Source organism: Chaetura pelagica, unplaced genomic scaffold (genome assembly GCF_000747805.2).
Source record: "Chaetura pelagica isolate M959 unplaced genomic scaffold, ChaPel_1.0 scaffold356, whole genome shotgun sequence".
Classification (NCBI taxonomy): Eukaryota; Metazoa; Chordata; class Aves; order Apodiformes; family Apodidae; genus Chaetura; species Chaetura pelagica.
In genome coordinates this window covers 1,195,044-1,222,996 of record NW_009953964.1, presented here as the reverse complement: position 1 = coordinate 1,222,996, position 27,953 = coordinate 1,195,044, and the positions used below count along the sequence as shown (strand labels likewise).

At 39.7% G+C, this 27,953-nt stretch overlaps 1 protein-coding gene across 1 annotated transcript in view; it reads left to right on the top strand.

Moving 5' to 3' along the window:
- TENM2 (teneurin transmembrane protein 2) overlaps positions 1–27,953 on the top strand; it is a 468,850-nt gene that overhangs the window by 417,729 nt on the left and 23,168 nt on the right. The window contains exons 12-20 of the mRNA XM_010001945.1: positions 75–221; positions 9,457–9,667; positions 14,073–14,192; positions 15,580–15,841; positions 16,502–16,769; positions 17,865–18,008; positions 19,534–19,783; positions 22,716–22,736; positions 26,601–26,833. Coding sequence (XP_010000247.1) covers positions 75–221; positions 9,457–9,667; positions 14,073–14,192; positions 15,580–15,841; positions 16,502–16,769; positions 17,865–18,008; positions 19,534–19,783; positions 22,716–22,736; positions 26,601–26,833 — 1,656 coding nt within the window. The remainder of the gene's footprint in view (positions 1–74; positions 222–9,456; positions 9,668–14,072; positions 14,193–15,579; positions 15,842–16,501; positions 16,770–17,864; positions 18,009–19,533; positions 19,784–22,715; positions 22,737–26,600; positions 26,834–27,953) is intronic.

Below are 27,953 nucleotides of genomic sequence, written 5' to 3'. Positions count from 1 at the left end.
TAATAGTGTCAGGTGCCTGAATGGCAGCATGGATGAGTGTGTCCTGTGCTTACCTTCTCCATTTCTTCAACCAGATGGCTGCCCTGATCTGTGCAATGGCAACGGGAGGTGCACGCTGGGCCAGAACAGCTGGCAGTGTGTCTGCCAGAGCTGCTGGAGGGGGCCGGGATGCAACGTTGCCATGGAAACCGCCTGTGCCGATAACAAGGATAATGAAGGAGGTGAGCAAAAGTCTTTCCATTCCCTGTCCCTGTTGAACACAGGGTTATACACGCTTTCTTCATGAGTCGTTTTCCATCAGAAGGACTTTGGCTGTCCTTGTCAGGTGATGGTGTTATGATCCTTTGGAAGCAAGTGAGTCTGGGCGAGCTGTGTCCCTGTGCAGAGACCTGGGGACCCACCTTGCTGGCCTGGGGAGCACCAGGCAGCCCGAGGCCACCCCAGCCCATTGACACCATGGTGGGAGAGCCCAGCACAGCAGCACTCTGTCCAGTGGGCTCTTGGTACATGTCAGTTGCAAAACAATTCACTGTGCCTGTGTGCACCAGCCTGGTGGCCTGTCCAGCAGGGTATTGGGCAATAAATAGGTTTTCTGCTCTGTGCTGGAGGCTGGGTCAAGCTCTCCTGGAGGTGCTTGTAGCTTGCTGTCATATCCCCCAGTTTGTGTGCTAGGCTTTCAAGGGCTGAGTGGAGTCTGCTGAACAGTCAGATATGGTAAGGCTCTGAGATCCCAGATCAATTTTCCTTCTTTATCAGGTATATCCCTATTAAATATAGAATTGGTGTTCTGTGCTTAGAGCCTTCCATGGTGTATTGGGCTATGCTGGGCTGAAAGCAGTTCTGAGAAGCTGTGCCACCTAAGATTGCTTAGTCCATCTTCTTTTTCATTTGAAGTAGCCTTCTTATACTTTTCATTACAACATCTTTAGTAAGTCACGTAGATTGTTTCTCATTTACTTCTGCTCTTCATTTAAAGTAAAATCTCAGACACAGCTTTTGATACTCCTTCACATTTCTTCGGCCAGTAATTGACCTAAAGAGCACATCTGTTGTTTACTGAATAATGAATGTTTTTCTCCTCATGTGTTTCCTAAAACTTCAAAGAAACATTTGGCTTATTTGAATGGCTCCTTCTAGGGTAAAATTGTCATTGAGATGACTGCTTTGATTTTATATAAAATTTCAGGGTGTAGAAATCATTCACAAATACCAAACTGAGGAACAGGTGTATTTGGTTTGGATTGCATGATATTAAACACATCTGAATATCATTCAGTAGTTTTAATCTGTAAATCCTCTGTTCCCTGATTTCACATGTGATCAGTGTTTACAGAAATATTTTAGAAGAGTTGGAGCTGATTCAATTTTGGAAAACTGGAACTTGCTTCATAGCTGTCACTGAATTGTAAAGAACAGAATCTAACTGCCAAATTATCTTTGCTTGCATTTAGCTGTACAACAAAAGCCACTAAGCTGGTGTTAAGATGAAATGTAAGAAACCAAAAAGTGAACTGGTAAGGTTGCAGTTCTTACAGGCTTTGAGGGAAAACTTGAACATAAATGTATCACCAGGTTTTCCTCAAAACTAGACATGAGTTTGGAAAGCATTGTTAGAAATACTAGAATAAGATGTTTACTTATCCAAGACAATATTCTGCACTTGTAAAACAGACAGATAAAGAGGAAAAAAAATTACCACTGAGACTATTCAGCTGTTCATATCAGGTGAAGACTGCTGAACTCTAAAAATGAGTTAATGGAAAGCAAATAGTAGTTCATCAGAGTCAAAGAATACCTAGAATAAATATGCATTACTATCCAGAGTACATGGTTCCTGATTCACCATAGTCACACTGGAAAGCAAACTGGTCTAGCTGAAAGACAGAAAGATTAAGGGAAGGGCTCTTTGGATGTTCTCAACACTTGCAGGTTGAAGTTGTTTTTTTCTGGAGGCTACAGAGGTGGCTGCTCATTGCTTCTTGTGGGTGTGTAGATAGTTTGAAAATCTATGCCAGTTTCAAGGTCCAGGCAACCTGGGAAGTCAACCCAAACACTTTCACAGGGGGATTTTATAATAAAGGCAGAAATACATCTCTTGTCTTCTGACCTTTAGCTCAGTGCTTTAATCCAACAACAATTAATAATCTGTAATGGTATTGTCCTTATTGGATTTCTGTAGTTTTTCTACAGGGGAGCTTAGGTGATGTTCCACACAGCTCAGCTAGCTGTTTCTCCACATTCTTGCAAGGTCTACCTGAAAAACCAAACAGACAAGCCCTTGGATTCAGCCCCCTGGGCTGTGGGCCCTGCAGTGCTCTCTGTCTCCCATGCCTTTTGGATTTTGCCTGTCTCCATTTGCTTGATTGTATTTTGAGTTCCTGTGAGATGGCATGGGGTCCTTTCCAGTATGAGCTGTAAGGACAGAGGCATTGTCTTTCCTGTCAGTTTGTCAAACTGTCAGCCACAAGAAACCTCAAACCTGAGCATAATGTTAAATGGGAAATGCTTCTATTTTCCCCAACATGTTTGGATTATATAATTTACTTACTGTGGCCGCTTCTAAATCTAATCCCTTTCCTTAATCAGCCCCTCAGTAGTCTACTGGTTCTTAAGCATCTTTTAGAGGGATTAGAAATAGCTTTATTTTAAGACCTATACTTGTGATTACAATGTATAATCTCCCCAATAGACATGTCTAACCCATTTAATTTACTGGGGATTATTTTAAGAAATTAAGGGATTAGAAATTACATTTTAAAGAATGGGAGAAGGTATATTACTTTTTAAGTTCCTATTTCTTTTGATATGCTGCTTAAGAAAAACACTACAGGGGCTTATTATACCCATCTTTTTACAATAACTGTTTTATAATAGTTTAGTTGTTCTTAAATTGCAAAATGCTTTTACTATCTTGAAACCATCTTCATAAATCGTGTATATTTAACTAGATTTAACCTCAGACTTCAAAGTGCCTCCAAGTAAAATGCTTCCAAGTTATGCATGGCAAACTTCATGTTTCTTTTCTAAAGAACAGTTTCACTAGATGTTGGATGCAGTTGATACCACGAGCTCATTTTTGAGGGTCCTTTCTCCTGAATTCTGTAGGATTATTTGTGAGAGGTATTTAATAACTCTGGCCTCTGCAGAAGCAGCCTTGGCAGGAGTCCTGTATCACCCAATTGGGTTACTGTTTCTAGGCTTTTCCTTCCTTCCCTCCTCTCCCACCTTTTGCATACTTTCAAGTTTACTCTATTCATGTTTATAGTTTTATTGACAAGACAGTTAAATGATGTTATCTCAGAGAAAGGAAAGTGGCCAAAATTTTGCTAAATTGGCTTGTTTCAGATTTGATCAGGGTGGCGAGGGCACATGCAGATAAGTTAAAAAAATATCACTGTTTACATCACTTCACAGGTTGCATATCTCCTCAAAGTGTAATTATCTGGACTGAAACTGGGGAAGGAAAGGAAGCAACCCACAGCAGTATAGAATGCTAAGCTAAATAGAATGAAGAATTCTTTGTTTGTTATGCAAAGTGGGATGTTCTTTTAAATGCATTTTAATTTTTTTCCACTTGGCTTTCCAGAGAGGCTTGTGCATATCTCAGAAGGCAAATTTTGCCCTTCAGTTTGTTACCATATAGCTGTAACCCCACCAGGAAGTACAGTTGCCAGTAATTCTGTTTGGCACATTGCATTAAAGATAATGAATGGGAGAACGCCAGCTTTCTGCTCCAGTATGAATTCAATTCATGAGAAAAATACATTTCTTGAGAAGTTTACTGTCAGGAAAGTGCACTTGACTGATTGAAAGGCTGTTTATTTGAGTTGTCTTTGAAAACTCATCTCAGAAATTAGACAGAAAGAAAATAGAAAAGAGAAGTGTCTTCCTGCAATAAACATTTAGAAAAACTCACTTTTAGAAAATTACAAATCCTGTGACTTGATACCACATCAGGCTCGTGACATTTAAGATAATACAAGTATTTCACAGCACAAAGGCAAATTATGTAATTTAGCTTGCCTCGACAAGCCTTGCCTCAGCAGGGGTCTCTAACTCAGCAGACAAAAGATTTTATGAAGTTCTCACTATAAATACCCAGAATACTCGTGGCGCAGAAAATACCTTTCCAGAGCCTGTACAATAGTCAGTTTTAGAGCATTAAATGTAATGAGTAGTTGAAGTCTATTGTTGATAGGAGCCAGAGTGAGTCACGTAGGCTTGAGTATAAAATCTGTATCAAAACTAGACATTCTGTGAGTTTGACAAGAGCTAATGAGTGTGCTGGTGTGTGATTTTGTTAAAACTTCATGTCAGCCTCTAATCGCCTTTATGCACATTAGCCAGCTTATCCTTCCCCTGCTCCTCATGGGAGATGTTGCTACAATAACATGCTCTCAGAACCCATGGAGAAGCAAAAGCAAGGAATGCAATGAATGCAGATGCTGTGGTTTCAAAGCTGTGCAGGTGTCTGTGTGCACACTGGCACGGAACAAACAGGGTTTTCAAACTCATGTTCATCTTGGTACTCTCTAGGTCAGCTCTGTTCTAAGCAAGGTGTGGATTGGAGCATCAATAGTCCACCAGGATTCACAAGTTCTGAAGGACCTCCACGTGCTCAGTGTCTGCACTGTAGCTGGAGCTACACCTGTGGTAGTTTCTTCCAGCTGGTGCTCCCAGGGATGAGGGTTTTCCCTACTGCCAGAGCTCTGGGCAGCACAGGCATCCTGAATGGGCAAGGGACAGGGGGCTGTTCTCTGCCAATATTATATTCCATGGGAATGTAAACCTCATTAGGGAGCTTTTTTTGGGCATACAGAGGCACATCCAGTTTACAGAGATGCCAGGTTATTTCTACTTTACCAGAATTTGGGATTTTAAATCCAACTTTTCCTCAAAGGCAGCCAGGGTGTCCCAAGCATGTAGGGTTCACGGTTCCAAAAAATACCCCACTGATGCTCACAGTTTGTTGTAAAAGCCAGTGGTAGAACTGGATATTCTGACACCTTACAGAGAGGCTTTCCAATTTGGCTAATTGAGAAACAGGACTGGAATATCATTAGTATTTCCTTTCTTGTGAGCACCAGGAACTTCTGAGGACTCATTTTGAATTATGTATGCCAATATAGCTAACAGTAATTAGATCAGCTACAGAAGTGAAAATTTGGGTTAAATACTAGATAAAACTTCCTGGCGATAAGATATACTGAGATGTGGAATAGCCTGCCTGTGGAAACAGTTCTGCATGCAGTTTTAGAGCTCAATTAAAATATTTCCGTGTTGGCAGAGAGAAGGGCTACTCGTTTGATAATCTGATAGAGCATCTCTAATTCTTTCACCTTGGGTATATTAATACTACACATAATTAAAGTCGGATCATGATAAATTAACTAATTTGCCCTTAGAGTGATCAAAGGCCCTTTTGCCCTCAGGGTTCATAGTAGCTGCTGTTCCCCCCTTCCTCGCCTCCATTTTAATCATCAGTCTGAAATGTTTATTGGAAAAAGAAGTATTTCCAGGAATTACCCTCTGAAAGTCACCAGCTCCTGCAGCTAGTGAAGTGTAAGGATGCCCTCTGCTGAGCATGTGCTCAGAAGTCTTGCTTCGGAAACAGGATTATCCCCTCCCTGCTGGGCACAGAAAGCAGTCTCTCCAGCAGCTGGGTATCAGGGCAAAGTTGACTCATTCTAGTGCATCAGGAATTGAACCTGAAGCAAGACCCGCAAGTGTTTGATGGAGAGTGGAAACTAAATATAGTGTAAGCTTAGGAATTAACACAAAAACCCAACCAATAGCTCAAGTGTCAATTTCTCAAAGAAAGGCACAATCTTGGAATCCAGTCACCAGGACATGATGAGAAATACATTCAGAGGTGAAGAAAAACTCATTATAAGAGGTTCTATATACATTAGCAGTAAAATATATTACTATTTCTACTGAGTGCTTTTTGAGCCTTGTAATGATGCTCAAGAGGAACGCAGTAATAAGGCCATCTTAAAATCTGGCATCCACAAGTAGATTATTCTATACTTACATGCAATACTTTAAAATTTTCTATTTTGATGTATAGTTCAGTTTGCTCAAAAGCCTATGGAACAGGTCACAGAAAGTCAAGAAATGTGTGTATCAATTAGAAGTGAAGTCTTCAAGAGGAATACCATGTCACTTGATTTGTTTCTGAAAAGACCTGGGAAGTCAGAAGAACCACAAACAGCAATAGGAAGCTGCCAGTTTAAATCAGATACCAAATTTCCTATGTCTTTCTTCTTAATTAAGGCCAAGCCAGGACTCTTTTGGTCTCAAGTTGCTGGAGGATGTTCAACACCATCTTAACTCCCTCTACAGTCTCTTTGGCACAGAGTTTCAGAGAGCTGCTAACAGGCCACTCAGAACTCCAACGTGTATGCTATGGAAAGCAGCAATATCTTGGTGAGGCTAATGGTGAGGATTTTGTCATTGAGTTAACCATATAAATAATTCAGAGTGCCTGAGGAAGTCTGGAAGATGACAAGCTCTGAAATATATATTAAAAAACAAAGTACTGAGTTCTAATTAAAATTTGTGCTTATGGCAGAATTTTCTCTTACAGAAGGAACATTTTTTCTAGCCCTTCTTTTAATCAACTGAGTCTAATGCAACTAAAGGATTGTGTAACCCTTTACCTCACCTCATTGGTAATAATACAGTGTGGCTGAAGGGCAAGGTCCTGTGCCTGGGGAGGAACAACCCCAGGCACAAATGTATGCTGGGAGGATGACAGAGCACTGGAGCAGGTTGCCCAGAGAGGCTGTGGAGTCTCCATCCTTGGAGATACTCAAAAGCTGTCTGACATGGTCCTGGAAAATTAGCTTTTGGTAGCCTTGCTTGAGCAAGGGAGTTGCACTGAATGAGGTCCCTGCTAGCCTCAGCCCTTCTGGGATAATATATCTGGATAGCAAATTAGGCAAACATGAACTAAAAGTAAATCTATTCAGATAGTAATCAATACCCTTTCATATGTAGTCAGAGATTTTAGAACAGCAAAGTGGCAGCAGCAATGTCACTCTGAATGGGAACAGCACAGATGTGCAGAAGCCTTTGGCACCACCCAGCAGTGCCCAGGCTCTGGTTGTGTATGCTGTGCAGATCTAGACCTCAGCTCTGCCATTGCAACAAGCTGGATCAACTAGTTGGCATAAGGTAAAAATATCCTAACTCTCGAATCCTGCCATCTGGAAATAAATTAGTAGAGGGGAATATAGCCAAATATTATAAGTAATAACCTTCCAAACAATTAAATGATGTGTATGTTTATGCTTACAGTATATGCCTGCACTTTCTAAATATTATTGTAAGCATCTGAATTCACATAACTGCTTAAAAACCTTCCTGCATGAAAAGAACCATACACAGGTTTCTCCCTGGCAGTGAATGGAGACATTTCCAGCCTCCCAGGTCCTGAACTAGTAATTCAGAGCAGTTTGATTGCCTGCTTGATTGTTTGTGAGATAACGGTGAGATTGGCAGTGACAGGGTAATTTACTGAAGATTGCAATGTCAGACTATATCCAAGGGGGCTTGTGAGCATAAAGATGTGATTCGCATGACTGACAGGATGCTGAGAGATTGATATGCCAATGGAAAGTTCATGGTGTCATCAGAAGTGTTCCTTCACAGCAGCCCATCATCTGCTGCGTGATGAGGTCCTTACAGAAATTACATATGCTCACCTCTAACAACAGGTATAGCAAAAATATGATGCAGCTTGAACAGGTAAATGTAAATTTGTCAAAGAGACTAATTTATAGACTGTGTTTTGCTTCTGTTACTTCTAATGTGTTGGTAGGATTCTCTTGACTGTGAATGAAAGAAGCAAGCAGACTAAACAGTGGGCAGTTGTTAGTTCATAGCTGTAGAGGTGTCAGAAACTGAGAACAAGCCCAGGATGCTGATAAAACATTCTCAGAGCTTAATAGGAAAACTGCCTTTACTTATAGTCTGCAGCTAATGGTGTCCTTACAGTGATTATATAAAGTGCGTGGAAAATGGACTGTAGCAAAAAAGAAGGTTCCTTTCGCCACATTGGAAAGGATTTCAAGATGAATGGAGTACTGAATGTGAATAGAGGACTGACCTAAAGCAAGGTACAGCTGTGGCAACAGGGTGGTTTGTCTAAAATCTCCTCAGAGGGCTGAAGGAAACACTGTCAGCATACCCTGGCAATTTGGGTTTTAGATCAGAAACAGTAATTTCAGGCAGACACAATCCACTGGAAGTATAAGGCTAATTGTAAAAAAAGAGAGCTTCCTATAGGTTTGGGTTGGTTTTTCTTTTGTTGTTTTTCCAGTGACCACTTTGCAGGGTGATGCTGGTCCATTATGCATTTGAAAATCTTGAAAATACGCAAGTCACGATCTTACTCCAAAGTACTTTTGTCAGCTAACCTACTGGATTGTTCTCTCTTGTGCATGATACCCAGTCTGTGCCCAGGCCACATGGTGTTCAAAAGTCAGATTCATGTGCTTTGGGGAGTCTCTGAAAGTTTACAGATTGCAGATTGACTGGGTGATTCCTGCCAGAGTAGATGAACAAATGTGTGTCAATTGTTAGAGACTATAATATTTTAAAGTAGATGGTTGTTAATTTCTGAATTACATTCAAACTCCACTGAAAGAACATGTTTCAGTTAGGTGATGATAGCAAAGGAAAGGATGATGCTAGAAGTTGTTACTCTCTGTGCTAAAAACAGTAATTTGTGATTTATATGAGTACACAGACCTGTCTTCCCATTGAGGATTCCATTTTCATTTCTGGTGTTTGACTTCTAATTTTTCTTTAACATTCTTCTTCAGAAACATTCTTGATGGACAACCTAACTGAACCCACCAGTCTTGTGACTGATCCTTCCTTATCCAAGCATGCAAACAAGTTCTAATTCAAATATTTATGGGAGTTGGGGGTTATAGTAGCATTTCCCTATTAATTGCCAAAATGGGTGCAGTGTAATTTACGTCTGACTTAGGTAATGATAACTTACGTAATCTCCTTCCCTCATCTCTCCAAATGCAACAAATGAAATTCCCAAAACTCTTATAGTCCAGCAAGGAAAGGTAAGAACTTTGTAAAACAAACGGTTGGGGAGTTTTTTTTTTAAAAAGAAAACATACAAAACTAACAAAGAATCCTGTACTCCTGCTATTACTTCTTCCTAATTTTAACCCTTAATGGGTTTCTTCAGGATTGGTTCTCATCTAACACTGGTTTAAATTACTTGTAGCTGTAATGGCATTTAACCAGACTACTTGAGAATGTCTCAGTGTTGTTGCATCATTGGTTCAATTACCAGTTGTATGGCACAGAGATGTTATGAGGAGTAAGCATTAACATTTTTTTCCCAGAGCATTAAGATGTCCATTAGATATCATTGCTTGATAGCCCTGTGCAGCCCACTGAATGCTGATGATTCTTGCCTTTCAGATGGCTTGGTTGACTGCCTAGACCCAGACTGCTGCCTCCAGGCTACTTGTCAAAATAGCCTGCTGTGCCGGGGCTCACGAGATCCTCTGGACATCATACAACAGAGCCATCCTGGTTCTCCAGCTGTGAAGTCATTCTATGATCGGATCAAGCTCTTAGTGGGCAAGGACAGCACTCATATCATCCCAGGAGAAAATCCCTTCAACAGCAGGTAGCAGCCATAAATATGATGCTGTATCTGTGCAGTTGCATGGTAGGAGAACATTTCTCCCAGAGATTTGATAAATTTTTTTAACATGAGCTTTTCTTCAGCTGCTTCACGTGTTTGCACCTCAGGCATCATTCCCATGGAGGGCACTCAGCTGCAATTTATAATGCGGCCTTTATTTGATAACATGGAGGCTTACTAGCATTTTACCACACTGGCAACACCTAGAAGGTTCCTTTTACTGAGTAGAAGTTTTTGAGGTTGATATTTTATAAAGGCTGCAATGTAGAACCAGGGAAAATGCAAACTAATTTCCAGGTAGGAGGAGATCGCTTTTTATTTAGTGCCATGAACACAAGTTTCAATAATGGAAAAGCATTTCAAGTTCTTTTTCAAGATATATTCAATTAGGGTTTTTTATTATTTATTTCTTATATAAAACTGTTTTACTTACTATTTTACTTAGATTATCAGTGCACCTGACTAGGTTTTAATCTTCTTTTTGGTTGCCTTTTTAATGTCTGTTCTTCCTATGATTATTAATTATATATCTGTAGTTAACCTAAAAGCCAGCACATGATTAATTGACATTTAATGCCATTGTATGCTTATAAGAAGAGTGGTGTTACTATTTATCATTATTATATAAACGTGTCTCCATGGAAAGATGCTAAGAAATTTATGAATATGTTAATTACATTCATGTTGACAATGTTAAAACTGAAGAAAGAAATGCATTTGGGATAACACCAAAAGATTGGACTTTTGGATTGGATCAGGACAGGAAACTGGTTTTTGCAGTCAGAATTTTGCTACAGGCTTACCAGGTGGAGCAAGTCACTAAATACATGTGTGTAAAATGAGGATCAGAATTTTTCTGGACACACCAGGCAGGTTCCCATTGCATTCATTTCCATATTCTATCAGAAAAGCTCCATTGGATCCTACTCTATATAATACAGGTTTTATTCTATTCTAGAAAATACTCTATGGATACACACATGGAGTTGTTTAGAAAAATGGAAGAAAATGGTTCTGTTTTCATCTGAATTTGTTGTGATTTTTTTTTTTTTTCATCAGCTCTGTAAAAATAAAAGGAGGGAATTCTTGCCATTTTCTGCAATATTTCAGGGAAAGAAAAACAAGATGAGAGAAACTTACTGATTCATGAGGCTGAATAATTTGTCTAAAAAGAAATACAGGCTACAGTGTTAAGAAAGCACAGTCCATGGGCTGGTTGGTACATGCTGCTCTAGATATATCACTAAATTTCCTTGTCAGCAAAATTTTCTCAAGTGAAGAGGAGCAGGCAGTTTCCTCATACGTGTTTTATGCTACCCAGTGCCTGAGCTGTTGCCTCATTCAGCCACCCAGAATAAAAATGAGTGTACTCCCTGAATATCTATTCCACTATCATCTGGTAATGTTTAGTTGGGTTATTAATATGATCCAATGCTTTATTCCTAGATCTTTAAGTGTTTTATAAAGGCAGGTGATTATCAGTCCAAATTTCTAGATGTCTGTAGTGATATGCAGCTATTCATGTGCCATCCAAGAAATATTCAAATTTATATTAGAAACATTCAGGCTATGTACGTATGGATATGTGTTGGACTCTTCAAAATGTTCTTAGCTGAGAACTTCAATTCTGAGGTTCCTTTGAAAAAATCCCATTTGAAATTTTAGATTTTTTAAAACAATGTTTGCTAGGGTTCCTGGTGGCAGGAGCCTCAGTTCTCTTTTATTCATCTCAAGTACGTCGCATATTTTAATGTCTTTGCAAATGGCATATTAATGACATTTTAAAATTGGCCTTAGTCTCTAAATTGTGAAGGTATTTTTGAGAATTCTACAGCTAGGCTGTTATTTTTGGTACCAATTTTGTATGTGTCAAATGTATAGTGTCAAATTGAAAGTTTTAAAACTAAGGTTTTTGACTTTTTAAAAGTGCCACAGGGTTAGACTCCATTTCACATATACTTAAGCTGCCATAGCCTGAAGAAGTAGTTATCATGGAAGATAATGGCCTCTTTCTTTTCTTAGCTCAACTTCTCATTCCATTGGAAGAGAAGGAAAAGTGGGACAAAACAGTGGTGATGATTTTTTCCAGTACTAGTATAAGAAAAGGAAGTTATTTCTTGCCCTGCTGCAGAAAATGTTTTGATTGCAAAATTATGTAGATCTCATAGTGATCGTTTCTGTGCAGAAACAAGATGAAACAGTTTTCAGAAAAAGGAAAAAAAGCTGCTTTCCCATTAAATTCTGTGTTAAAAAAGAAAAGAAGGACCTAATGCATCAGCTGAGTTTCTCAGTTACACTTTTAAAAGATTGCCATAAAAAAACATTATCCTGTGTGTGACTAGTATTCAACATATTCTTATAAATCCAGAATTCGGCTACAAATATTAATATCCATTATGTTACATACGTTGGCATTTTAGAATAAAAAGTTATTGACCAAAATGTTCTTACTCAGATTATTGCCTGAAATAATTAAATTGATGGTAGAAAAACTCAAATAATGAACATGATATGTTTTTTTCTAAATCTGCTTTAACACAATGTTCCTTCTACCACTGTTGCTGTGTGGTGTTGTAACATCATTCAAGCAAACTGAATAATGTCAAAACAATCCTCTTGGTCTAATGTATTCCCAAGTAGATATTTCTCAACAGGTATTGATTTCTATTAAATTCCATGTTCTGTTACAAAACGTTGATTTCAGAAATGAAAATTTGACCCAGAGGGTCAAGAAATACTTGACATTTCTGAAAGAACAGTAACAGGAATGGTTCATTTTCATGGATTAGTTTCTTTTTATGTAATATTGAAAATAATATTACACCTTGTTTGGAATAAAAAAGATGAGGAAGTAGTTATTAAATAGCCAGTATATTATACAGCTAGATATTTATGTCACAGCACTTTGAAGATCTCAGAGTTAATAGAAAAGACCTGAAAAACAATCCCTGATATGTCTTATGAAAACAGATGTTCTCTGGTAGAGGGATGATGTGAGTGTCACAGCTGTCCCAGAATTCAACTGCATTTGTCAGTTTTCAGCAGCACAGGGTGCAATTTAGTCCCCTGGTGCTACAGCTCAAAGCAGGTCCAGAACTGCCCAGTGGTGTGAGGGTGCTGAGCCCACCCAGGTCCTGAAGCCAGGGCAGCTCCCGTCCTGCTGGCACCACTTGCCTGGGAAACGGGACTGTGCATGTCCTGGCTCTCTCTGCAGCTACAGATGAGAAGTGATGGCTCAAGTTGGAAGCACTTAGTGCTGAAATAGAAATCTCTTCACCTAGGACTACAGCAAAATGCAATTTTGCCATCCCTGAGAACTATGGGTTGCAGCAAGATTTAACTCTCTCCCTGTTTCCCAGGATCACCTTCTCCTTTTTTCACATTTCCAAGGAAGAAATGGGAACCGTCTACAAGGAGCTTCTTTTCCAACTTCCTTTTAGCATGCAGCTTCCCTGACTTGCCAATCTGCTTCTCTCAGGGTTCAGGGAAGGTGGAAGGGAGAGGAGCCAGAGGATGGAGCCTCCTCTCCAGCTGGGAGAGGAAAGGGGCAGGACCAGACTGGCCATGCTGGGGAGCATCCAAGCAGGAAGAAGTGGGCCTTGCTGCTTCTGACACTGGGGAGGCTGAGAGCACAGACAGGCAGGCAGCAGCAGCTTCTGCCCACTCTCCATTTGGCAGCAGCAAAGCACTCTCCAAAGAAAAAAAGACTGTCTCTCTTACAGGAATAACCAACCAGTCTTCATCTCCTTTAGGTTAAGCAACTTTGCTTAACCTGTCAGCTAAGAAAACTCTTTGTTTTGTCTGTGTGTCAAGCTGGCCTTAAAACCAAATCCTTTCTCCTGCTGAGAAAGGGAAAAGCATGGGGTCTAGATCAAGACCAAATGCAGTGTACAAACATCAGTCACTCAGTAAGAAGAAGCAACATGAGCCTTCATTTGGAAAATTGGTTGTATAAAAGAGAGGTATGGCATTGCACCACATATTTAAGTGTATTAAGCATCCACAGACATGCTATTGTAGCCAGGAGGTTTTTGAGAAGCGCCCATTGTATGTGTGTGGGACTACAGGGTCACAGTCCTGGCTTAGTGGAATGTGAGGTTGTTTTCTACTGCGCAAAGCCTCCTTACACAATGAGACAAAGCCTCATTAGACAAGGAAGGCACCCACTCCTGTTCACACAGACTTCACTGCATAGATAAGCAAATTCTTGATTTTGGCATCTAGAGAGAGCTGGGTAATATTGGGGTATCTTCAGGATTCCAAAAAGCTTTGGAGTAAAATAGATTTACTGGAAATGAAGCACAAATGTTACACTACTCAGTTTATAAACAACGTAACTTGGCTTTTGTAACTAATTCTAATATCTTTAATTATCTTTCTTTTTCAGTCTTGTGTCTCTTATAAGAGGCCAAGTGGTGACTACAGATGGAACTCCTCTAGTTGGGGTCAATGTGTCATTTGTCAAGTATCCAAAGTATGGCTACACCATCACTCGTCAGGATGGCACGTGAGTTTGCTTGCTTCACTGAGCACCTATGTCCTACCATTCCTGATTAACAGATGTTGTGATCTAATGGAACCATGTGCTGCATTCCTCCCAGGCCAAAGAGCTAGTCAGTCAACACAAAAGTCATTTTTTCACGTGGCATTTTGAATACTAAATGCAAGTAAAAATTAAAAGGCTGAGTTCTGATAATAATAGCATATTATCAGAACTTTCAAATAAATTGCTCTGTATCTATGAAAACATTTGTGGATTACAGTAATATCCAGCTGAGACCAGAAATATTTTATTTTAAAATGCAAGGCAGGGGAAAAAAAAAAAAAAGTAGAGTCACTATAGAACAGTATATTTTGTTAAAAGTTCCATTCAGCCCCTACTTCCTTTTGAAGATCTATTATCTTGTGAGTTTCTTCAGGGTAGAATGTAATCAAAAGATTCTAATTGAATATATTTAGACAATTTCCTGCTGTGCAAAAAAGTGCTTTTTTTCCCCTTATATCAACTGATTTGAAATGCACACAAATTCAGATAAACAAAAATCAATATGTCATGGTTTATTTGGTTTACTGACTGTGGCACCTAAAACAGTGTATCTGTGACACATGCCCTGTAAACATTTAACATTTTATCTTGATCTTGCATGCAAACAATTGAATTGAAATAATTAATATGAACCAACAGAATAATAGAAGTAATAATAGAAGTATAATGTTGTTGATTTCAGTGGTGTAATACCATAAATGGTGAGTGGAATGATATTTAGATCTGAATAGATTATTGTTTAATTTGTTATGTTGCAAGTGTTTACATGAAACAACTGATACCTGCTTGTGTTGTCAGAACAACCTAGGAGCATTTTATTCCTTCAGGCCAGATTTCAAAATGCCTGTGCAGCTCCACATTACTGCTCTGGTTATGTAGGGAGTTGGGAGTAAATACCTAATGTCTGAAAAACAACAGCTCAGTTGTATTGGGAACAGGAACTATTCTTTTATGTGTAGGACACAAACAGCAAAACTTTCCATTGCTGTTCTCTTACTGCCATGTGTCTCATTCTGTGCCTGATGGACAGAATCTTCTCAGAAAGGGATAATTCAGTGTCCAGCCCAGTATGAACTTGGCTTCTCTACTGATTCTCTATATAAAGGTGACTTGTAATAATAAATGCAGTGGTTGATTTGTTGGGTACTTGTTATTTATTTAATGTGAATGTTTTAATATACAGGAACAATACTTATCTGGGTGGGTTTCAGTTGTTTAGTTGGCAAGGTTCACATACCATTACTGATCATTTGAAGCATGACACTTAATATATACCTGTTTCATTAGCCATTAATGTTATTGCTGGAATTATTCAGTCTTGTTGCTTCTAAAGTCCATGTTTTTCTAGGTTTGACTTGGTTGCAAACGGCGGAGCATCCCTAACCTTGCACTTTGAGCGGGCCCCGTTTATGAGTCAAGAAAGGACTGTATGGTTGCCATGGAACAGTTTCTATGCCATGGACACACTTGTGATGAAGACAGAGGAGAACTCCATCCCCAGCTGTGATCTAAGTGGCTTTGTCCGTCCTGATCCAGTCATTATTTCATCACCACTTTCAACTTTCTTCAGTGATGCTCCTGGCCGGAATCCCATTGTACCAGAAACCCAGGTAAGCACAGTAGGAGTGAAAAGGATATGGAAATCAGTGGTCAGGTGCTAGGGCAGACCTGAGCACTTACACAGAGTCACCGTTTGTCCCCTGGGATTGCTCTAGCAAATGCCTCTGTAGAACTCCATTCATTCTGACAGATACCAGGTTTTCTAATGAGGTCTGCAGGAGATATCCTAGCTTTGTGTCACCCAGACACATTTATCTTTGACTACCTTGCACCTTCTTATTATCATACAATGCATCAAGTATATCTCTGTACTTCAGCTGACAGCTTAGGTGTTGTAAGAGAATTTAGCAAAGACTTGGTGTGTGCTGCTAAATGCAAGCTGTTTTCTTCTGTCATTTAGAACAAAGGAAAACTCTACTGATACTGGTGTTTCACTACTTTACCTCTTAGTCTTTATACAAACTGGTAGTGGAAGTTGCAGATTCCTTGACTGTATTTCTTATGTTCCACTTCCATAGAACTTGCAGTAAAACTACTTCTACCTATTTGTCCAGAAGCATCAGCTGAACTACATCACTGCACTGATACGAGGATAACCATTCCCAGCAGCAGAAAGCCATAAGTGCATAAGAATATGTAATGAGATAGTATTCTAAAAAATATATATAACAAAGCACTAATGTAAAACATTTGATCTTTTTCCTATTCAGGTTCTTCATGAAGAAATTGAGATTCCTGGCTCTAGTATAAAGCTGAGCTACCTGAGTTCCCGTACTGCTGGATACAAATCCTTACTGAAGATTGCCATGACTCAGTCACTTGTGCCACTGAATCTAATTAAAGTTCACTTGATGGTAGCAGTGGAAGGGCATCTGTTTCAAAAATCATTTCAGGCATCTCCCAACTTGGCATATACATTTATCTGGGACAAAACGGATGCATATGGTCAGAAGGTTTATGGATTATCAGATGCTGTAGGTAAGTCCACTTGCCAAATCACACCTGTAAATCCTAGTAAGAAAACTACAAAGACGTCTTATGAAGAAGCAAATATAGACTAAACAGTTATTGTCTTCCTGACATAATTTATCTTTTTATTATGTTTCTTTTACACATTAAAGATCACATTCAGGGGCTCTAGACTCCAACAACATGCCTGAGATTCCTGACTGGTAGTTGACTTAGAAGGTTTAGACCAGGCAATGAGAAAAAACTGGCCACATGAACTTAGTAACTATTTTGTACTTTTCTTTCAGTTAACAAATGAACCTCCTGCTGGATTGGTGGGCATTCCTCAGTGCATTTAGATTTCCACGCATGTCTCCTGTGGCATAATGCATTTGAGATTAAAACGCTGGTTTTCTAATGTTGTTCACTCTTGTAGTTCTATGGATAATTTTACTTCAGTTGGTTCTTATGGGTGGGAAGAAGAGTGATCATTGCAATATTTTTAAGTTTTTTGTTTGAGAATAGGAAATATTGTGATACAGCAGTGCTAAAAATGGGTATCAGAGCTGTGCCAGTGTGGAAAGGAAAACTTATTTTTAAAATATTTCTATTCTATATTTTCTAAAATAATCTTTGCTATAGCTTTTCTGTCTTACATTATTGCATAGGATATTGCTTTCCTGAGTAATGCTTACATATGTGTGCTTAAAAGCACACACAGTTTTCACTGCTTCTTAGTATATGGTCTATAAAATGAACACACTAAATGAAGGCTGTGAACACCTAGCAAAGTACAAGTTTGATCTTTTCCTGTTATCTGATAGAATAATTAGATTTTAGAAATTATATTTCATCCTCCCCTCTCACCAAACCAGTCACTTGCTGATGCCAGTGCGTCAAAGAGAAGTGATCAGATCCCTGCAAACTACACGTGAATGAAGTTTGCAATTTGTGTCTAGTCAAAGAGCTGAATTAAATTTTGTACAATAAAAGTGATTAATATGTTTACTTCATGTTCTTGAGGGTGCTGAGGACCTGGAATGCTGAATTATTTGAATGTGTTCTGGACAATTAATTCAGTGTTTGTTCAGCAAGTATATTCAATTGTATTTTATTTTATTTCAGTTTCTGTGGGTTTTGAATATGAGACTTGCCCCAGTCTCATTTTATGGGAGAAGAGGACGGCACTGCTGCAAGGATTTGAACTAGATCCTTCAAATTTAGGAGGATGGTCGTTGGATAAACATCATGTGCTTAATGTCAAGAGTGGTGAGTTAAGTCCATATGTTTTCTGTGCTATATGGAGTTTTATCTGTGAATATTTTTTATTTGCATCATATTCACACTTTTTAAAAATGCAGTTCCTCACTACTTTTGTTTAATCTTTAGCTTAGTAAGACATGAGACATGTTCCAGTTGTCAGAAAATGTACAATTCCAACAGTTTTTAAATTGTTCTACACAGCTTTTCTTTCTGAAATCCCAAATATTTATCCTCTATTCTGTTGTTCATTCATTCCCCTGTAGAGTATTTCTGTCTTCCTTCCCTGTTTTTCTGGTACTAATCACACTCATCCTGGTTCCTTTTGTTTGACCTTTTTCCCTCTAATATGAGATAAGGCTTAAAAGGAGAATGGGTCTGTGACAAGATACTGAGTCTCATTTGTCTATTTCTTGTATAATCTGTTTGGTTTTTCCTCACTTCTCTTTGTCTTTACATATCCTAAGATGAATGTTCCTGGTCTCCATATTTTACCAGAGACTCTTAGGGAGTTGAATGCTAACGTAACTTTGATTTGATCCCTGTGAAGTGTTTTCTGCAGCCTCCCTGCTGATCCCCACATTAACAAATTGTAAACTGTAGCTCAGGAAAGCAAAAGGAGCGTTCACAACAGGCAAGACCAGGCTCTTTGCACACACCTTAAGTGCTGTGCAGTGGCTCAGGCTCTGTTGAGAGAGCCTTTGGGACAGTGCAGGGTACTCACTGCTGTCACCAGCAGGGAGCCACTTAGGTTAGGATCATACAGCTGCATTTCCAAAAGAACATGAGGCTAAAAATTTTCCGGCCAGATTTCTACAATCTTGGATACATTGAAAATAGTCACTCAGTTAGAGGATCCACTCCCTTCTTGGAGAAGGAGTCTGCTCTTTGAACAAATATTGTGAAAAGAAACTATCTCCAAAGCATTTTTTGAAGCCTAATGAAGATCCTTACCAATATCTTCCCTCTTGCCTTTCATCACTGATCCTTGGCAGCCCTTCTAGGAGTTTAATCTTTCTCCTATCTGTTCAGTTTCTGTGCTACTGTCTGCTCTGGCATCTCCATTTTTCATTTTCCATGGAAAAAAGTTGAAAAGACTGAGAGGCAGAGAGAGAACAGTAAGGTTGGCACAAAGTTCCAAACAAGATGTAGCATAGGAAACTGGAGTGAGAGTATCCAGGGACACAAATAAGGAACATGTCTTCTCTGTTGTTTGCCTTCCCCCTTCCCAGTTATTAAGTCTAAACCATTGTGCCAGGCCAGAGAGTTGTATGGCAGTGGTTTCTTTCATAATGAATGCCAAAGGACTCTGCGTTTGAGTTTGGGTTTGGGTCTGTGGTTGTGTGTGTTCTGAACAGAGAATCTTCTTTAGACCTTTCTTTTTTAGTACTGCAAAGCCCTTCCACTCCTTTTGCATCATTGAAGAACCAAGAGCTGTAGTCATTTCAGTGTAATAGCAGCTGTTGAAAAGAGAACTACCTGGCGTCCTCTGCAATGAACGACGATAATAACCACTTCTCCTCTCTGTTACTAGGTATATTGCACAAAGGCAATGGAGAAAACCAGTTTCTAACTCAGCAGCCAGCTGTGATAACCAGCATTATGGGGAATGGGCGCCGCAGAAGCATATCCTGTCCTAGCTGCAACGGGCTGGCAGAAGGAAATAAACTTTTGGCCCCTGTAGCACTGGCAGTGGGTATTGATGGAAGTCTCTTTGTTGGAGATTTTAACTATATTCGGCGTATCTTCCCATCCAGGAATGTTACTAGTATATTGGAGCTGAGGTAAGGTGTTAATCTTAGCACTTCATTTCTGTAGCCTGAGCTCAAATCAGCCTTTACCATCACTTTTTATAATTTTGTGAAACATTGTCACTTTCAACCTATTTAAATTCCAGTGGAGAAATGGGGCACAGAAATGCACAGTTTGAAGTCCAGAGCTTATCAGAGCAATGACTGTAAAGATGGACTACAGAGTACAAACCAACAGTATAAAAACCACCTTCTTCTGTCCTGCTGGTGATTATTTGATACAATCTCCCCTCAGTACTATACATAATTTAGTTTTGTTTGAAAACTGCAGAACTGACTGCCTTTAGGTATTGAGCCACAGTGACAAGCAAAGGTGTAACAGTCATACAAGGTCAGAAGGAAGGTTTTCCTATCACTGGTTTTGAGAGCCACCATCCCACTTCTTTCCCTTACTCATAAGTCTCTTTCTGTAGGTTGACAAGTGCAGTTCATATTGGCATACAGTCACTTTGCATCATCAGAACTCTTCTACAAGATTGTATCTGCTCCCTGTCCCACCCCAGCATTAAGATTTGGTCACTCAATAGGGAAGGTGTGAGTGTAGAGTGTACCACTTCACCCATTTCTGTTCCATCACTTTTTTTCATTCTTCTAGGACAGACAAGAGCTATTGCTTCAAACTGTAACTGGACTGGATAGTTACAGTACTATGGAATATTTGCAGAAAAGTGAGGAAAACCAGCTTGTATTGGCTGGCTTCTGTTACTTCTGCAGCCCACTCAGGCAACAGGATTAGTGCTCTTGTAAATTGGATACAGCTACAAAGTACATTGAGTGAATGTACATTAGCCTTTTTTAAAATTATATGGCAAATAACCAATTCCTCTACTTCCACTGTATTTGTAGTTTTTAATTAGTGGGGAAAAGTGCAAAATGATTGGACTGTTAGAGAATAGGAGGCCTAGCTCTATTTCACACCACTCTTCCATTCATGTCATTCTGTTGATGTCACTGTTGTGAATTCTGATATATATATATAAAAGAGAAAAGAGATCTGATTAAGGCAAATTCTACTCTGAAATTGTTCTCTGACACCTACCTCATACACTGTCAAGCTGCCTCATTATCTTTAAAAGAAAAAATTCCTAGATTATCCAGTGCTTTCTGTGAGCAGCTCAGTAAAAACCACAGAAAGTAGCTGGTGTGCATGTGTGACTAGCTATACTTATATGTATATATACACTATGACTCTGCATTATATAGAATATACTTCTTTTTTTTCAAATTTGTTCAGTTCTGATTAGCTTTCCAGTACATAGGACTACAGCTTTATAGGTGAAGAGAAACATTTTTTAATTAGGATATTTAATAGAGGGCATCTGTGTGCTCTTCACTTCCTCATATCAACCAGGGACAAAGTTTCCAAGCACACCTGATATTTCAAAATGTCTCCAAGTGTACAACTGTATTAGTCTGAGTCCTTTACTTTCTCTCTGAGCAAGAGAAAACTTGGACTTTTCAGTACATGTGGAGGAAAACAGGAAAGGACCTCAATAAGGAAACAGAAGATGGACTTCTTAATCTCCTTTTGTCCACTTTCTCTTTTCTTTCATGAAATTCTGTTTGCCATAGTGTAGTTTCTTTAGTTTCTGCTAGAACTCATTTTCAATGAACAATGAAGCTACTGTATTTTGAGTGCTGTTGCACAGCTGCAAATGTCTCGAAACACAGATTTTTAGAAGTTGCAGTGATGTTTTTTGCCCCCTGCTCCTCTAAAGGGAATTAAGGTTCCTTCCAGCAAACATCATCTATAGAATTAATGGTGATTCAGTGGTCTTCTTAAAATCTGTATGAGTTATATGGGTAAGAGTTTGAAGATTTGAGCCATCGAAGTATGAAGGAGAGCCGAGTCCAGCTAGTATCAAGTAGCTTGAATAATGTTGCAAATAGTATGTCCATAAGTATTATACATATATAGATAAGTATACAGATTTATCAGCTTTCACAATGGGTGTAATTTTGGTGTTACGTAAGCTAATGTAAGTCTTGAGTCACTTTATAAGACAGAATATCCCAGTGTGCATATTTGCTTTGAACTGTCCTTTATGAAGGTGCCTGATCTGAGTGGCTAATAGGAATTTTAACTCAAGAGTGTTCATGTACCACCAAACATTAGTATTGCAAGTTTGGGGCTGTGCATTAGTGCTGCAGCTCGGGAGTCACGCACCTCCTTATTTCATTCAGTGAGTATTCCTAAATGGAAAAAGACACAACCACAGTGAAGCACTGTGGTGTGGCGAATGTATTAATTTACTCCTGGGGAAGTTGAGGACACATTTTCTTTCACTTTGTGTCTAGATAGTAAACTAGGGATCAATTAATTCTATATATCACCCATTGTACAGTATCTTACTGCTCACTTAAAGGTGTCTTTTTTTACCTTAAGGTTTGCTTTGATGGGCTTAATAGATACCAAGTAGCACCAAACTTGCTTTAAGCAATTATTTTAAAGATTGAGGGGAGAGGAAAAACAAACTGTGTAGCAGAAATTTGTTTAGAAATAGCCTATTGGAAAACTATTTTGATTAAAGAGGCTGCATCCAACTGGCACAGAATATCCTAAGCCCAGTGCCTTCCCAGTTCTGTATTCAGAAATAGATTTTTCTCCCTCCTAGCCCACAGCCACATATATTTCCATGTGAAGACTCTTTCAATGGTTCAGAAAGTTTCATGTAAATTATATGGGGGTGGGGGGTGGGGGGGGAAGGTTATCCTACCAGGTAACTAGCTTGCAACCCTGTGACTCCGGTTGCTCTTTATCCATAAACCAAACTAAGGCTAGCGCTGAAAAGAGATATCTTCTCCTGTGTCCTTTTGTAAAATAAAACAAATACTATCTTTGCTTTACCATCTATTCTTCAGCTAACTGTTTGTTCTTTTTTTCCTCTGTTCCCTTTCTATAAAGAAATAAAGAGTTTAAACATAGGTAAGACATGAGCTCTTTCCCATATAATTTGATATGGTTTGTTTGCTTCATTGTGTTTGCTTTTTGTGTTGTGCTTCTTGTGTAATGTTATGTTATTCATGTACCATATATAGAAACACTTTTATGTGCTAATTGTGTGTTATGAATATGATAAGCTTTAGCAATTATGAAATGCAGTCAAAAAGCAACCAAATAAGTTCTGACAGTAATTAGAAATTTCTTGTAGAATGCAAGTATAATGAACCTCAAGCTAACTTCTAGATAAACACTTTTCCCTGCTGTCTATAATTGGTCTAAATGGTTCAGGTAAACTACAAGAGCAGTTTTATAAATGCCAGAAAGACTCACAAAAGCACTAATAATGCAAATAGGTCAAAACCTCATTTTCTGGTCATTAATGATTTTCTGAACCCTCTGTCCTTTTTCATAATTTAGTTTCTATTTTCTTTCATCAAATACATTTACCAGTCAGTCAACCTGTGGGGTTGGTTGTATCCAACCACTAGATTCAGTCACTGTAAGATTCATGAGGGAGGCATAACTTCTCAAGATGTTAGGAGAAAAGATTTTTCTTCGTCTTACCTGAGCATGAGGCCTTTTGGATGGCAGCAACGTAGGAAATACTTGTACCTTCTTCCAAGCCACACCTGGAACAGGGAGGATGTTCACCTGGAGAATATAAAGAACAAGAACTATTATTGTAAACTACTTCATAGTGTCCTGTGCATCACTATTTTAAAACCATAATTTCCATTTCTGTAATACAAGCGAGGTGCAAAAGATGTCTGAACTAAACAGTATAATTTCCCCTTTACAAGATATTTTTGTATAGCAAGTCTAACTCTATTAAATGTCCTCATCTGGATTAATACATTCACAATTTGCTAATGATTTTTGGTGATGCTGGAGGCTCCTCATTTGCAAGTATAAGCTTAGTTAATTTTTCAGGTGTTTAGAGATTTGCTCTGGGCAGCATCTATTTTTTGTTAAATTTAATGAAGGCAATTGTTGCGCTCTTGTGAGTTTGATGCACATATGAGAAGAATGGGGAGGACAAGCTGATCCTGCCTGTCCTTGCTGTCACGCACCAGGTTCCCTCACAGACCAGAGTCAGGCTGCCCGTGGTAGGCAGGGAGGCCCACCTCCCAAGGGAGGACTAGAGGCAGAGACACTATTGGCTTCCCTGAGTTGGAATAAAAGATTACAGTGGCATGGAGAAAAGAGAGGCAGAGGTCCTTAATTGCTCTGATGCCAGTTTGAGAAATACTTACTAATTTATAAAATACATCCCTGTTTAATAATCCCCAGTTTCTCTGGGGACAAGATGAGTGCACGTGGCCTCTCACCAGTCCCTCACATATTTTATGCAGAGGATCTTCCACTACCTGTTCCCTTCCCAAGGTCAGGTAAGAGCAAAGGGGTATTTAACAGGTGAGCAGCTCCAGTGGGTTGCTCCCTGATGTGGAACAGAAGTTCCTGAGTGACTTCCTGGCAAAACTGCCCTGAGGGAGACTCCAGTGGAGAAGGGCTGCAGGTTGACCTGCATGGACACACCAGTGACTGCAGTCCCGGAAAGGGAAATAAGCCCATGTTCTGTCATTGCTCTTACCCTGACTCAGAGCTTACCCCATCCTGGTGACAGTGTAGGCAGAAGGGAAGCAGGGGAGTGCTCACTCAGGAAGGTAGGCACAGACTGGCAAAATGGTGTCCTAAAAGCCACGAGATCCTTCCAGTCTAGCTGAGCGGGCACTGTGCGGGGCAGGCAGGGGAGTGGCTCCTGCTGCTGAGACCAAGGCAGGCTGTGTGTGCCTCAGCAGCAAGCAGCTATGCCAGCACCCAGCCTCAGTTCCTACCTGTCCCAGGTCTCCCAGGCAGGCCAAGGCATGAGTGCCTCACATTTTGCAAGGACTGAGTGAGGGGCAGCCTGGGTGGGAAGCAGCCCAGGGGCAGCTGCAGCACACAGCTGTTGGCTGCTCTGCTGCTGTTGCAAAGCCTGGAGCTGAGTCTGGGCGTACTTGTGCAGTATGGCACAGCACCAGTGCCACAGCAGAGGTTGCTCGTCAGGGTAAGGGGAAAGCATGTTGGAAGAGAGCAGAATTTCAAGACAATGACAAATGTGCTAGTGTTTGTGTGGCTCAGATACTGGAGAGATGGGAGAAATCTTGTAAGTGGAAAGAAATATTTTTCTATGCAGCAAGGAAGACTGAGCTTTGCTTTGCAGGGATGAGAAGGAATGTGATAAGGGTCTAGTGAAGAGATGCAGTCTGCTGCAGATAAGGAGAGGAATTTGGGGAATAAAGAGATTGAACTTTAATCTAAAGCATGTCACTAGTCTCCCTGCATAACTTTGTCAACACCACTTAACCTCTCTGTGCCTCAGTTTCCTCCTCTGTAAAATGGGTGTAATACCCATCTTTTTCAAGTACTTTGCGATCCATGCATGAAATAAACCTGCCAAGTATTTTTTGTTTATTGTAGTTTTTCATCTCTAATTTCTACACTCCTAGACTTCAGCAGGTGGCATTACCTCTGCCTACAGAATTTTGATCAAACCAGTCTTCTTTCTGCTTTCTACTGCTTTAGAACAAACTGGTATTGACCTAAATTCTTGGTGTGTCAAAGACTGGCATATAGGAAGATAACTGTAGAAAGCAGTATTTTTAGGCCTCCTCATTCCTCCAAACCTGGTCCTGACCACATGAACACAATGGTCTCTTTGGGGCTGATAATCCATCTGCTGAAAGTGGCCTTATAGTTTCAGCAAGTCTGATTGAGAAATGGCTTATGTCTATCATAACTTACCTCTGTGTATCCTCACTCTTTGAGATGGGCACTTTTGCCACATGAAACTAGGAGTGTGGATATTTGGAGGCAACTTTATCTGGTTACTGGTAAGTAACCTTCATTTTTTTTCTTTCTCTCTTCATTTGTCTACTATGCTTTGAAACCACCATTGACCTTATTTACGCTCACCCACAGGCTCCAAAGGCTTGAAAATTCACATCATGCTTAAAGTCCAACTAAAACGAGTTAAACTAGCCAGGCAAGATTTTGAAAATATTTCTGCACTGCAGTTCTGTGTGTGTCAGTGTATATATATCGTAAAGATTGACATTTTTCAGTTTGCAAATGATTTGCTAAAGTAGTTCCAAAATGTGACGAGCTGTCAAAAAAAAAAAAAAAAAAAAGTATTTCAGAAGAGAAATAGCTTTCCATATGAGCACCCATTCTAATCACCAACTGAGGACCAGTTTTACAATAACAGGAGGTTTGGAGTTAAAGTCAGACACTTGGGGTCCCTGGTTTTAATTATATAACCAACTTCATGAGATTCTTGATAAGAATGAATGAGAGCAAATGTGCTTTAGGAATAAATTTGTTATGCCTCTGCCTCCCATTTAGGCAAGACCTCACAAATCTTTTGGCATAATATAAGTAACTCAGAAGCTGATTCTTTGATCTTGCTCCTATGAGTTCTGCTTTCAAGGGAAGTTTAAAAAGGTGGCAAGCTGGGGGAGCAACAGGCAGAAAGAGATAAACGAAAGAGAATTGACCTGGAGCAGATCTAGAGGGCTAAAAAGATCAAGAGGAAAGTCTGCTGTGCAGCGTCGGCTTATTGGGCTCTGCTGTGCAACGTTTGGTGCAGCAGGATAAATGAAATTGGAAATGACAATCCTTCTGAAACGCTGACCAAGCTCTAATCAAGTTAGGTCCTCAGATGGAAGTCCTTCAGACCCCACCTCTCCAGGAAGGTGTCAGACTTTCTTTCCATATCTGTGTCCGATGAGTATCTGAGCTCTGAAAGCCAGTGAAGTTTCTAGACTGCTCAGCTGTTTCTGTTCTATGCTTTCTTTTTCTCTAAAGCAACAATCCCGCTCATAAATACTATCTGGCCGTGGACCCTGTTTCAGGCTCACTGTACATATCGGACACCAACAGCCGACGGATTTACAAAGTCAAGTCCCTCGCTGGCACCAAAGACCTGGCTGGTAACTCGGAAGTGGTAGCAGGGACTGGAGAGCAATGCCTGCCCTTTGATGAAGCCAGATGTGGGGATGGAGGGAAGGCAGTGGACGCAACTCTAATGAGCCCTCGAGGTAAAGTAGGAAAAGAAGCTGGAGAAAATGACTGTGTGAGGCTAGGCTGGATATGGAAATAATTATCTGGCAATTAAATCACTCCTTACTCGGTAATTTTTATTCTGGGCTTTAATTACTGTGGATTGGCAAATGTTCGTGCTTTGTTTAGTTAAAGCAAACTTTATTACCCGAACACTGAATGCTGCAAAGGAGAACAGAACACAAATTAGCAGGGTACCGCTCACTCCAAGGAGCAGGCATGTAAACTGGGAAACAAATTACAGTTTGAGATAGTCTTTGGGGAGGAAAACTGCCTGCTGTGGCTTTGTTCTGAGTTTCTATTCTATGTATCCTCTTGTTCTTCAGAGGCGGAGGAAAAAAATGAAAGGATTTTTGCCATTTCCAGTTCCTTATTTTTAACAGAAAGTTTTCAAGATTATGTAGAGATTTGGGGATGTATTTCTTTTAAAGACTTCCCCCCCCCATTGTTTCACCTTAACTGTAAGGATGAATTAATTTGGTGTAGTGCCAGCTCGCTGAAACAACTTTGGGTTTTATTTCAATGATTGACAATGACTAGTTGATCGTTAAAGTGAGTAAAAATGAAAGTTCCTGTTTCTTTGTGTAGGTAATAGTTTCAGTTAATACAGACAGTATATTAAGAGGACAAAGCTGCTTGCACTTTTTAAGTTAAGCCTCTACGTAGAAGTTAAGAAGATAAAGCTGTATCTTCTCTCACTGCCCAATAGGATGAGCACTGCAACCATTTGAAGACAAAATTTTTAGATCAATATTTTATTTTCAGCCCAAGAAACAGAGGAAGCAGCGTGCCAAATCAAAGCAGGAAAGGCAAGTAAGAAAAAGCCTGCCCTCCTTCTCAACAGGCAGCAACATCCTTATGTTCCACGAAGGCAGCACCCTTTCATTCTCTGCCTTTCCTCTCCAAGGACTCCCAGTGTGACAGGCACTGAACCTTTCCTTTTTTTTCTAGGCTGGAAACCCCTGTGTCTTCATCTGGAAACACTAGATGTTCTTCTCAGGTCAAAGAATTAAAAAATATAATTTCCTCCTAAATTTTTAAGCAATTTTTAAAGATTTCTAAAAATACCTCATCCTCATTAGATCCTTCAGATGAAGA